General features: G+C 45.6%; 1 protein-coding gene across 7 annotated transcripts in view; it reads right to left on the reverse strand.

Moving 5' to 3' along the window:
* EXT2 (exostosin glycosyltransferase 2) overlaps window positions 1–14,074 on the reverse strand; it is a 135,882-nt gene that overhangs the window by 93,672 nt on the left and 28,136 nt on the right. For all 7 annotated transcript variants that reach the window (XM_057552325.1, XM_057552324.1, XM_057552323.1 and 4 more), the window contains 2 exons: window positions 13,655–13,794; window positions 10,761–10,854 (listed from right to left, as the gene is read on the reverse strand). In XM_057552325.1, the coding sequence (XP_057408308.1) occupies window positions 10,761–10,854; window positions 13,655–13,794 (234 nt within the window). The remainder of the gene's footprint in view (window positions 1–10,760; window positions 10,855–13,654; window positions 13,795–14,074) is intronic.

Genomic DNA, 14,074 nt, shown 5'->3' on the forward strand with positions numbered 1-14,074 from the left:
AACCAGGAGGAGCAAGGTATCCGGCCAAGGGCGAAGTTCCGGACCTGCAGAGGTTAATTATCTTGCTAGTCTTTTACCTCCAGATCACCGCTGTGCTACCCAATCCCTTCTGCCTGGCATTTTTCTTCAATTTTAATATCAGAAGTTTCACACGCCTGCCAGAGCTCCTGGACTCGGCAAAAGGGCCCATATACCTGTCAGCAAACTGATAAGAACTTTAAAATGACTCCGCAGGGCCTCTTTATAAAGAAGAGCCAAAGAAGCCCATAAAGAAAGAGGGCAGGGGCCACGGAAACCAGCCGCTCACACTGTTTTAACGTGGCATTAAAATGAGCTGCAGATTTATGGCAGTGTTTTAGCCCCTGGCCCAAGTCATCTGGGGATGAAGCGCTGGTCTCCGCTCTCCAGCGGGATTTCAAATATGGGATGGAGCTGACTGGAAAGGGATGGGGAAAGGGCGGCAGAGGCAGCAGGAGGAGGAGAGGAGAGGGGAGGGGAAGCAGCAGAGAACAAGGAAAACCATATTCTTTCATTCTCCTTTCAGTAGGAGGTGAACAACAGCTATTCCTAAGAGATACCTGACCGGTCCTCTTAAAATCACATAAAAATTTCCTTTATTTTTAGTACATACCTAGTAAAACTCTAGTTCTTCAACTGTTCACCACCCAAATGTCAATTCTGATTTTGACTTTTCTCTTTAAGCTTATTTTTTAATCTTCTAGTTCAAAAAAATGAATAAATGATCTAGCAGAGAACATGCTAAAAGGGGGGGAGGTAGGGTGGGCGGAGACTCAGTACAAAAACTTTTCTCATTGGAAAGGGGAAAAAGTAATAGTACTTTATCCAAATGTGCCAATGAATTTTTTTTCTTTAAGGCCAGCTAGAGAACCACTGATTTTCATAAGCCATCCTGATCCTAACAGAAAAACAGAGAGGTGAACCTGCCTCCATGCCAAGATGCAGAAAGTACACCAGACCCACAGGAATAAGTTCTGTTTCAAGTTTCCAAGCCCAGGAGCAAATGCATAATACATCCACGTTGGTAACTCACTGTGGTTCCTGAAGGCCAAGCTATGCCATACCAGGAGGCTCCTGCCAGTGTTCAAACACAGACCCAGGGGCTTCCCTGGTGGCGCAATGGTTGAGAATCTGCCTGCCAATGCAGGGGACACGGGTTCGAGCCCTGGTCTGGGAAGATCCCACATGCCGCGGAGCAACTAGGCCTGTGAGCCACAATTACTGAGCCTGCGCATCTGGAGCCTGTGCTCCGCAACAAGAGAGGCCGCGATAGTGAGAGGCCAGCGCACCGCGATGAAGAGTGGCCCCTGCTTGCCGCAACTGGAGAAAGCCCTTGCACAGAAACGAAGACCCAACACAGCCATAAATAAATAAATAAATAAAATTAAAAAAAACAACAACAACAAAAAAAACACAGACCCAGGCGGAGCGCTCCCAGATGATGGCCAGCAGGCAGACCCAAATCTAGATGCTTTAAGTAAATGATTTCATTTAATCAACACAATTGCTCTATCGTATTATTACCCCCGGTCTGAGATAAGAAAATTGATGCTTAGCAAAGTTAAGTAATCTGCCTACACTCACGAAGCTGATAGACAGACACCACAGCTTGGGATGCAAATTCAGGTCTCTCCGAGTCAAAAGCCCATGTGGTTTCCACTACCAACATTTCTCAAACTTTCTGGACTGGGACCCACACTAAGAAACATACAAATACATTTTATACTGCAACTCACCACGCGCATTCATACAAAAGAAACAAAGGTTTCAGGAAATATTTACCCTTGCTATGTAATAATCTAGTATCTTTCTATTATCTTTCATTTTTAAAAAATAAAATGCCAGTCAAGACCCACTGAATTGACTTCACGATCTACTAATGAATCATGAGACCCTCAGTTTGGAAAATACTGCAGTACCCAATGTCCCCCTTTCCCCAAAAAAATCATAAGCTGGAAACAGAAAACCTGGGTTCAAGGGTAGGCTCAGCTCTGACCCTAGCAATTCATTCTCAAGATCACTTGAACTCTAGGGTTTATACATCATTTATAAAATATGAGAAAAGGGTTGAATAACTTCTAAGGTCCCTTCCAGCTCTTTGATTTTTTTTCCCTCAATCTCCTTAATTGATACTGCTTTCCCCTCTCATCACACATCCTTTCATTACTCTCCACTTGTCACTGACCTTCCCTTCCTTCTAATTCCCTGCAAAGTTCTCTGCTACTGGTATTCCAAGTCCCCCCTTCAGGCTGCTCCATCTGACCTACCGAGTCTTTCCCACAGAAGCCAACCTCTGGGAGAAGGTCAGTACCTCTCGGAGCATCCTCTCTCCCTACTCGAGGCCAGCCAGTCGTGAAGCCCCCTTCACCTCCTGATCCGTTCCTGACTCTCCACGGTACGACTGAGTGACAGCACTTCTGGCCTCTTCATTCATATACTACTGAAAGTACTCTCCCCAGCACCCTGATGGCCTTTCTTATAGACAGGATCTGTGTCCCTCCCTCCCTTTTCAAAAATCTCCCTCAGTGTGCCTATACAATTCTAGGAACAAAGCAGGTACTCAATACGTATTTATTTGACGGGTTTGCATTATGAAATCAAGGACTCTAATTCTCGTAGATTTAGAGAATATTTAGGTGGGCTGCTCCAGGAAAAGTTGCCAAACCAATTAAAACTGGCATCACAATACAATAAGCGAGCATTTAACAGACAGAGCTCCATCTACTACCCATGATGCTCGCCATGGACAAGGTATGCCCAGGTTGCCAAGGAAAGCAGCTTTATGGTCTCTCCATCTGGACTGTGAGGATTTAAATCTCAGAAGCTATACAAAATAACTGCAAATCAGCCCATACCTTAAAGACAGGAAAATTTATTTACAGGCCCTAGTGCACTGTAAATTTGAGACAGTTCTATTAAAATGCTTTTCTTGGCTTCCCATCAGATACTTGGCAAGAGTCTTTTTCCAATAAGGTTCTTAATACTAAAGTTGAAAAAAAGAAAAGTTAAACACATAAAAATGCTCTTCCTTAAGAGTTTCGATTAAATGAGTCCTTATTTTATCCTACTTTAAACATACATTGACCGGTCTCCTTCCCAATATGGATTTATACATTCAGGAAAACTCCAACAGAGTATACAGTGCTACTGAAACAAAATTATGAAACTCAAAATATCCCGTAATCACACTCTTCCCCAAGGCTCTCCCACTGGCCAAAGAGCCTGACTTTGTATCAGACCATGGTTGTCTGTTTCACAGGGAGAACTCCAGGGATCAGGTCAGTGTGTTTGTTGAAAGGTAAGTGATCCAGTAGCTTTTTTTAGGGCAAGTACAAAAGCAGGGATGGGGAAATAGAGCTTGGAGTGGCATGTTGGGACTGGAGAGCGGGGGGTGGGGGGGGTGTAGGGCGGGTAGGAAGGGAAGCAGGGAACACTTGGCATTTTTTAAAAGCCCTGAGAGTTCAGTTTATGTATATTAAAAATTTTTCAATTTCACAGTGGGGGGGATAAGAGTGACAGACATTATAATATTGATCCTGGAAATGAGAAGTGAAATCTTTTCCACATTCTTCATAACATATTTCCAGGGATGTGTCCAGTCCCAAATGTCTCAAGCAACCACGTTTTGGGGAAGACTATCCAATACGCAGTTAGCTTGAATTACTGGGAAGGGCATCCTCATTTTCAGCTTCGATCCAGGCCACAAAGCTCTATAATCTGAATAAAGTTGTGGGCAGCAAAAGAGTATGTTCCCTGTCTGTCCCTTACATATTGTGTGGTCTCGGGAGGATCACTTTACGTCTCTTTTCTTCAGTTTCCTCTCATTAAAAAATTCGGATTACTCCTCTTGCTGCCTATCTCACTACTCTGTTTACAGAGTTTGCTTTGTAAATTGTGTGTGTGTCGTGGGGGCGGGGGAGAACAGGGGGAGGGAGGGAGGGAGAAATGGACACAGACTGCTGTGTAGCCATCAATGGACACAACAGTCAAGCCACCAGCACAGGGAACCCTCAGAGAACACATCCCTCTGGACTGCTGAGGCTTCTAGATATCCGAGGGTTTACACCTTTAAGTGAATCACAAAACCTTTTTAAAAAATAAAAACAAATATTTTAGATAGAAAACTTTATAAAATATTTTACATGAAAGCCAATATTTTAAAAATATATATATGCTAAACAAAATTTAAACCTTCACTTAAAGACTGCAGGGCATCACCAAGAAGAGCCATTTCTGTATTTCCTCAGTTTTAAGATGCCCCATCAATGACATCTTCAAGGGGATGAAATAGAAACTATATTCAATGTTCAAAGTGACGGTAAGACTCATTTGGATGCCAGAAATCCAAAATATGAAAAACAAACAACACACGCATACTTCTTTGATCCGAGGAATTCCGCCATCTTACAATGACACACCCATATCGTGAAGTGCACACAGCGGTCTGCGTATATCCAAAGTGCTGAGAGTTCTATTTTTAAAATAGCTTTTCCGTCTTCTCTATTCATGCCTGACTGGCAGATGACCCATCTCACAGACCCTCAGGTGTAGTCTTTCTCTCTTTCAAATGTCACTTTTAAACTACTATGGCTATGGAAAGCGGATAATTCAATGTGCTGAAATCGTGTGTAAACAGGATAAAATCACAGCCTCCTGTCGGAGCTCTCCCCTGAATAAAATGCATGAGCTCTGGTGGACGCACACACACTTACTGTTCTGTGGTCTCTTCTGCTCTCTCCTCCGGCACAGCTACACCTAACTACAGTCCTGCTAGGTGAGGGTACCACAGTTTCTTCATTGGAAGTGTTCTTTTTCCTAATCAGCCCATTATACCTTCAAGTACTCCTCCATAGCACAAATATTTGGTAGGCTTAGTAGGAAAATATGATGGCAGACTGAGATGGGTCAGTGTAATAGATTGAAAAGAAACGGATATTTTAACTTAGCCAAGCGTTAAAGGAGAGATAGAGCAAAGAAGATGCTGAATGTTCCTGCCACCTCAAAGGCTCCTAGTCAATTGAGTACAAAGAAGAGTTCAAAGGCAAGGCAGGCTCCTGACTTCCACCTCCTAGTGTGGCTGAGGTTAGAGGTCACTGCTGGTGGAGCCACTGACCAATAAAAGAATGTTTGGAAACTCCGTGCAACAGATAAACTGGGGATCCGTTTACGCCTTCCTCCCTATCCACACAAACACTTCTAACTATACAGTCCAGTGTCTATTCAGCCCTCCAATATCCCAGATTGCTTTCTTTTCCACTGTGATTCAAAGGGAGACTGGGGATGTGAATGTTCCATTTGACTATAGAAAAATACTTGGTTGCATACTTCTTCCTGGTTTCCAGTGTGAGAAAGATGGTTGACGGGACTCCCCATCCTTAAGGCTTACATCAAATGCTACCTCCCCAATAAAGCTGTCCCTAACAGCTTTGACCCGTACTTCCTCCCATTTCAGACCCCTAACATCCTTTGGAAAACCTGCACCATCTTCTCAGCTTTCTTTGGGCTTATACCCACATATCCCCAAGATGGCTGTTAGGCCTCTGTGGGTGGGGATCACAGGTTGCTGATCATCTCCCATCATCTCCCCTTGGGAAAAAAACATAATTAGGGCTGCACTGAATTAATTAACTAGTTAATTTAGCTCATAGGACAATAAAATGCTGACTGATAAGTTGGCTTTATACTGCTGCAACTATTAAACTCTAATTGAAGGAACTGGTTTTTAACTTAACCACAAAAAACCCCATAAGCCACCCCAGCTCTTTCAATGCCACATATGCCAGTACTGCTGGCTGTTTGCCTTTAGGGGTAGACAACACAGATGCAGGTTGTACTTCAAAAATCTTACCTTGACCCCAGCTCTTACTTCAGGGTCTAGCCCTGCATTTAACGTTATGGCTGCTTCACTAGTGCATCTAAGGTCAGGTGGAAAACTTAATTAGGTTTCCTTGTCAGGCAGAATATCTTTCTCTCTTGGTACATCCTAACTCCCGAGTCATGTTAAGGATTTCCACCATGTATTCTGCGATCAGATTATAGCCCCTGAACTCTAAGCTGCAAAAGGTTACTGCAGTACCTTCGTCACCAAGATCCCACCCCACATCTCTGGGGTCAATTCAGAAACTCTGGCTCTATTCCATCAGAGGAGAGCAGAACCCTGTGTTAAGTGCAGGAAGGAGCAGGTCTCGAGAGAGCGGCTCTGAGGACAATGTCAATGTAGCTCCCAGCACTTAGGACTTCTTGGAAACAAATACTCAAAAGGAAAAACGAGTCACTTAAAAGTGGATGGAGCCCTCTGCTGGCTACAACTGTCCACGCAGGCCCTTGAGCCGGTTCTGAGTTGCTGAGCAAGAAAATCAGACCCTCTGTTCCTCGGTCTCAGCTCATTCTAACATGATCAACCAGGGGTTCCAAGGTATCAGCTACTGATGCAACAGGTTTTCCCCTAAAAGTTTATGCCTGTCTTACAAAAAGACTCAAATTTGACCTCCCTAAAGAGGATTCACTAAGGTGTAAAAACTTTCCAGAACCAAGTGTGTGCTATTTTTTCAGTTACTCCTGCCAAGGTCAGATTACATCAATGGAGGGTATACAGAAGGCAAAATGACAAGCATATTCTGGAAAGAACAAAAGAACTGTCTCTAATCTTAGAGAGATGATTAACTATCAATAGAAAAGTGGTTCCCAATCACAGAAATTTTGCTCCTAGGGGGGCATTTGGCAACGTCTAGAGACATTGCCGGTTGTCACAATTTGGGAGACAGGTGTACTGTTGGCATCTGGCAGCTGAACTTATTCATCCTTTATAACTATCTGGGAATTGCTTCAACCAGATAATCTCACCTCTAGTTGAGATCAGTCCAGTCTAGAAATGTGAGGTTGGGAGAAGAAAAGAGGTCATTTTGGGGATGTAGAATACTTAGAGAAAGGGGAGCAGGACTAAACAGGGCATGGCAGCAGAGTGTGTCAGAAGGTCTGAAAATAGCACAGAGAAAAGGGGCATCAGCAAGCAGAAGGGAGATTTAGAACGGGAGGCAGGAAAGTACCAAGACTGCCTTTATCCTGCAAGTTGACATAATGTAGGTTATTCACCACCAGAGACAGTAACTGGCCCTCATGACAGGAGGTGGTCATGGGAAAGAGATGACCACTTAATTATTAATGTTGTCAAGGACAAGAGTTTCACAGCGTTTTTTAACAGCTGAATGGAACATGAGAGATGATCTAACCAACGCCTTGATTTCATAAATGAGGAAAGGAAAGTCCAAGGAGCTTTGGTAACTTGTCATGGTTGTATAATTAATAGGGACAGACCCAGGGCTCAAACTCGAGTCTTTTGACTCCAAGTGTGTCTCTTTAAACCAAAATAACCTAAAAGTACACTGTTTTAAGTAACCTTTAGTCATTCCACCTCAACGGTTCTATGATTCCAAGCCTGTCACCGAAAACGCCGGCCAGGCTCGTCTCAGACCTGTGGTTCCCAAACCAAGCTCCCGGAAAACAAGGACATTCTGTGAGCTGACAGTGGGCACTCTGCTTGGGAACTAAGTGATTCTCTTTCCAACACGAAGGTGGCCGGGGGGAGAAGGTAACTGGACAGAACTTGCTCACTTTTACCTACCCAGTGTTTTCTTAGCCTTTTAGACTAAATCTAGAAAAAGATGATATCTGATTTAGCAGATGATTCTCTATTTAATTATGTTAACAAATCAAGATGCCATAAAAAGAAGCACAAAGAGCATAAACACCAGCGCCCTTCAAGGAGCATTTTCTTCGACATGAGTTGTAAGAATCACAGGTTTAGATCAAGAATGTAGAGATCTCTAGACTGATTTTCTAATTCACTAAAACTCAGATGAGGTCAGGAGTTAAGTAACAAACGGGGAAGCCCAGAAACTTAAAACGAACACGGGTGTGCTACGAAGAAACTTCAGGGAGGCTAAACTCAACCTGTGATTTGTTTTCAAATCAGAACACCAAAATGTTTTACAGATGAGGCTACTGAGGGGTCCAGAGAAGGCAGATCCTTGGCCGAGGGCACGGAGTTAGTAACTGGGCAAGCTGGCATTCAACACAGGCCGTCTGGGCTGAGAACCTACAGACTCGATCACTGTGTGATGTGCCATCTCCGTGGCTTAAGAAGCTCGGCACCAAACTAAAGAGGTGGACTGACCACGTTCTCTCCGTGGCTTAAGAAGCTCGGCACTGGGCTTCCCTGGTGGCGCAGTGGTTGAGAGTCTGCCTGCTGATGCAGGGGACACGGGTTCGAGCCCTGGTCTGGGAAGATCCCACGTGCCGCGGAGCGACTTGGCCCGTGAGCCACAACTGCTGAGCCTGCGCGTCTGGAGCCTGTGCCCCGCAACGGGAGGGGCCGCAATAGTGAAAGGCCCGCGCACCGCGATGAAGAGCGGTCCCCGCACCGCGATGAAGAGTGGCCCCCACTTGCCGCAACTAGAGAAAGCCCTCGCACGAACCGAAGACCCAACACAGTCAAAAAAATAAATAAATAAATAAATAAAGTAACTATAAAAAATAAAAAAAAAATTGGAGTCATCAAAATATTCTTTAAAAAAAAAAAAAAAAAAAAAAAAAAAAGAAGCTCGGCACCAAACTAAAGAGGTGGACTGACCACGTTCTCTCCGTGGCTTAAGAAGCTCGGCACCAAACTAAAGAGGTGGACTGACCACGTTCTCTCCGTGGCTTAAGAAGCTCGGCACCAAACTAAAGAGGTGGACTGACCACGTTCTCTCCGTGGCTTAAGAAGCTCGGCACCAAACTAAAGAGGTGGACTGACCACGTTCTCTCCGTGGCTTAAGAAGCTCGGCACCAAACTAAAGAGGTGGACTGACCACGTTCTCTCCGTGGCTTAAGAAGCTCGGCACCAAACTAAAGAGGTGGACTGACCACGTTCTCTCCGTGGCTTAAGAAGCTCGGCACCAAACTAAAGAGGTGGACTGACCGCATTCACTAACTCCCTCCTAAAACCCTGAAATGACAATTACGGGGAGTTTCTAAAAATTAAGGCATAATCACTGAAAGAGAAAGAGAACGGGGGAGGAGATAACAGCAACAAAATGTGGAAGCGGAAAAGCAGAAGGAAAGGTGGTAGCTGACGCTATAGGCCCAAGAGAGCACATCCTAGATCAGCTGAGAAAAATCTGAGTTCTGCTGCAGAAACTCAGGGGAAAAGGCAGTGCTCAGAGCAGGAGGACAGATGGAAAATGTATTTAGGAAGCAGTTAGAAGCCCAGAATTCCTCCCCATTCCACGCAGCTGGGTGACTGCCCTGCCTTCGCCCGGACAGAGGCCTGAGGCTCGTTCCTGGGACAAGGTTAGACACAGGGGGGCATGGGGCAGTTACATCCTCAACGCTGAGAGCCCTCCAAACCTCTTCTCCAGCTCAGCACCTACACAGATAATTTTGATAGAAATAAAAACTTGTTAAAATCCATTAAAAAAAAAAAAAGAAGAATTGGAGAAAACCATAATCTGAAAGGACACATGCACCCCAATATTCACTGTGGCTCTGTTTACAATAGCCAAGACACGGAAGTAACCTAAATGTCCATCAACAGATGAACGGATAAAGAAGATGTGGTGCATATGTACAATGGAATATTACTCAGCCATGAAAAAGAATGAAGTAATGCCATTTGCAGCAACATGGTTGGACCCAGAGATGATCATACTAAGTGAAGTAAGTCAGACAGAGAAAGATAAATATCATATGATATCACTTATATGTGGAATCTAAAAAAATGGTACAAATGAACTTATTTACAAAACAGAAATAGAGGGACTTCGCTGGCGGTCCAGTGGTTAAGACTCTGTGCTTCCAATGCAGGGCGCGTTCAGTCCCTGGTTAGGGAACTAAGATCCCACATGCTGCGCTGCGTGCCACACGGCACAGCCAAAAAAATAAATTAATTAAATTAAATAGAGTGGATATAGGTATATGTATAACTGATTCACTGTACAGTAGAAACTAACACAACATTGTAAATCAACTATGCGCCAATAAAAATTAAAAAAAAAAAAAAAAGAAAGGAATAAAGAAATAGAAACAACATGCACAGTACCAATACCGGGATAGCCTTTTTTCAGTTTTTAACTTGTTTCACATTTAAGCCCAACTAAACTTCTTTTGGGAGAGAGAAAGGGCAGCAGGACTAGACAGGACACGTGGTGGATGCGTTAGACAGTGGAGAGCAGCCCAGGGGAAGGGCCATCAGAAGGCGGACGAGAGACCTGGGCGGGGAAGAGGGAGGGTGTACGTGTTCTGGGGAGAGGAGGGGACCTCTGAGTCACGAGGGCCGCCGAAGGGGGGATCCAGGCCAGCTGGCACCAAGGCACTCTCGAGGGCAAAGCTCCTCAGAAGCACCACCCGGAAACGTGCTGGCTTCCACAGCCGTCTCAGTCACCAGAACCCTCACCTGCCGTGTAAACCACCTTCCAGAGAGGGGCAGCTCTGTGTCCTGAACATACCGCTGAGGTGTGACCCTAGCGTCACAGCAGGCTTATTACCTCAGGAGCGTTTCTGAATCTCTGATAGTTATTATTCCAAACCTTATCTGATGCAACTCCCTAACACTGCTTTCCTCTTTTAAGTTTGGTTGGTCAACGCAGTGGAGGAAATAAATCCCACTCCCCCACTCAGCAGCCATCGCTCTGTACCCAAGCAGCCAAGGCCACCCTTTCACGTCACCCACGTCCCCGCCCCAACAGGGCTGCCTGGCCCCTTACCTGTCTCTGCATTTCTTCAATCTGTCTTTGGGGGATGCTCTGCAGAATACTGTACACATGTGGCATCTTTTCTTCTGGCACAGCCACCGATACTCTAGAGACAAGAGCGACACAACTGATGGACGCGCAGCCCCGTCCACAAAGTGCTGCTACGTACATTTCTTGTTTAATTCTCCCAAGCAGAAGCAACAACACCCCAAACTACCCTCAGCCCCACAGTCCCTGCAGTGAGTAGTCCCTCTTCCTTGCCCCTTTCTTAGGGCCGGCCAGCCCAGAGGAGCTCCCACCAGCTCCATCTCTCGGCTCCCCATCACCACTCCATTCATCTCCCCTCCTCCGTCCACTCCCCACTGTGCTTCAGCCGCACAGGTACCCTCTCAGTCTCCTGAACATACCACACTCTGCCTAACCATAAGGGCTTTGCGTGTCCAATTCTGCCTACCTGGTACTCTTCTTCACTCTTCACTGCCCGCTCTGAATTAACAATGACTCTTCTCCTTTAGCTATATTCCCCAATCCATTCATTTATTCAGCATATATTTATGAAACCCCTACGATGTGCTAGGTCCTGGCAATACAGCAGTGAACAAATCAGACATGGAAGGAAGGCCAGGGAGTGAGAGGACCAGGGGAATACCCGAGGGAGAGCATTCCAGAAGGAACAATAAGCAAAAGGCCCTGAGGAAGCAGGGTGTCAGGAATGTTCCAGCAACAGCAAGGAGGCCAGTGTGGCAGGAGCACAGTAAAGAAGGTGGAGAATACCAGGCGATGAAGAGAAACAGGGGAGGGAGGGTCACAGCAAAGCCTCTAGGGTCTCCCTGGCCATTTAAGGACTTATGCTTTCATTGAGATAGAAAACCACAGAAGGTGTCAGGAAAGCACGGCATGATCTGGTTATGTTCCAACAGGATCATTCTGCCTGAAGTGTTAGAACAAACTACAGAAAGCAGGAGCGGAAGCAGGGAGAACAGCTGGGGCCCACTGCATGGTCCAGGCAAGGGATGCTAAGAGGGAGGAGGTGATGAAAGTGACGAGGGAGCGGAGCCAGCAGGACGTGCTGCCAGATTAGAGATGGTGCGTAAGGGAGAGAGGGCTCGATGACGACTTACCCTTCATGGATTCAGCGGAGTTGGTCATTGTATTTGTCTAAGTTAATTTTTATTAAAATCTGAAACCCCCTCCGCCCACTAGCCTAGTCCATTAGGATGGAAACACGTCTGGTCCCACTCACCAGCATATCCCGAGCACCTGGTATATTGCCTAGCACAACTGCACTTAATAAATACTTGTTAAATAAGTAAATGATTTCTACCATACAGATGGGAAAACTGAGGCTCAAAAAGATTAAATGATTGGCAAGATCACAAAGCTAGCCAGTAACAGAGCTGGTTATCTGAACCCCAGCCTTTTGGCTTCAAATCCAGAGCCTTTCCACCACTTATCCATAATTACAACTACCCAAGCACATCTAGATCCTCGTAGGAATGAATATCTTCTCCGACTCAGCTCAGGGTCACTGCCTCTGAGAAGTCCTACCCAACCCCACAGCCAGCAAGGGTATGTGTCTCTTCCTCCCTCTCCAAGCATCCCATCCAGCCAGGGCTGCATCTCAGCTCTGCATCTGGTAATCACTGGCTTACTTGTCTATCTCCCACCACTGGACTAAGAGCTTCTCAGAGGCAAGACCTGACCTTGATCATCTTTGTATCCCCATACCCAACACAGTACCTGGCAAAGAGAGGGTGCTCAATACATATTTCCACAGATGAATAAGTGACTGGAAGTGGCTCATCACTTCTCCAGGACACAGAGAATCACACACCCTCCTCCTCCAGGCTGAACTGGGCTCCCTCCCTGTTCTGGGTTTCCATAGCCCCCCTGCATGCATCTGTTACAGCGTTTATCATACAATATTATAATTGTTGGTTTGTCTTCCCCACTGGATTCTCACCTCCTTAAGAGCAGAGCCTGTATTATTCACGGTAGGCTTTCCAGTAAATGTGAGATAAATCAATGTACACATGAATGAATGCTACTTAAATTGTTCAAATACCTGTGGTGACCAGGCTTGAACATGATATCAAAAAAGGTGGGAGAGGAGAAAGCAATTAAGCATTTGAGGCAAAGACAAGCCTGAGAGGTATGTACAAACAGAACTCATTTTCAAAAACCTTTAACCTCCAAAGTCCTGGGGAAATGAAACAACAAGAGACGAGCAGACTATTCCAGGAAGCACAGCACTGACAGTCATATCCAGGTAGGACCCACGTGTGTCCATCTGTCCACTGGGAGTGTTTCTAAGCTTTCACCCATGTGCAGGCGCTCCGCCCAGCCAGTACTTTATGCAAATTCAACAGACTCTAGAGCAGTGGTTCTCAACTGTGGCTACAAATCAGAATGGCCCATGGAGCTTCAAAAGTCCTGAGGACAAGGCCCAGGTATGTGTTTAAAAGTTCTTCAGGTGAGTACACTCTACAGTCACAGCTGAGAACCACTGCTCTAGGTCAAGGGTAAACAGCCAGATGGCAAATATTGTAGGTTTTGCAGGCCATGTAATCTCTTGTCATTTTAAACTACAGTACTCAACTCTGCCACTGTCACTCAAAAACAGCCAAAGATCATGTGTAAATGAATGGGTATGCTGTGATTCAATAAAACTTTATTTACAAACACTGGCAGCCTGCCATATTTGGCCCAAAGGCCTGTTGGCCAACCTCGGCTCCAGGCCAACGGACTAACTTTCCTTATGGAAAATATAGCAAAAACAGTCTGAAGGAGTAGTTCTCCTTCAGTAGTTCTCCAACCTAGCTATGCGTTACAATTGCTGGGGGGACTTTTAAAATCCAATCCATGCAGGACTCCTGGTGCAAAGTTTATCAGAAGGTAACACCCACCTCTTCCAGTCAAGAACTTCAGAGAAAGGCAAAATGTAGGAGTCTGCAATGATAACTGGGACACAGCCGGCCCGCAATACGTCACTCAACACCGCCTGGCCCAGCCGAGCTCCTCGAAGGACCACACAAAAAGTAGCCTCCTGCAGGAATACAGGCAGAGGGAGGGATTACATACCAGTTTCGCTGATCTACTTACTCTGATCCCCGCAGACCACCAAGTTCTCTCAAGGGCTGAAGCCAAACAACACCAAAAATGCTAAAAGGTAACAGGTCACACCAGGAAGACTGAAAAGCTTAAGTGGCTGCGACGTTCCGGTTTTCCACTCTTCGGTGTCAGCGCAATGCCTCCACTGCGGGCATTCTGAAAATGTTCACAACCCACGTCTAGGTCTTGCTCTGGACACTCAACAACGTGACTTT

Source organism: Balaenoptera acutorostrata, chromosome 9 (genome assembly GCF_949987535.1).
Source record: "Balaenoptera acutorostrata chromosome 9, mBalAcu1.1, whole genome shotgun sequence".
Lineage (NCBI taxonomy): Eukaryota > Metazoa > Chordata > Mammalia > Artiodactyla > Balaenopteridae > Balaenoptera > Balaenoptera acutorostrata.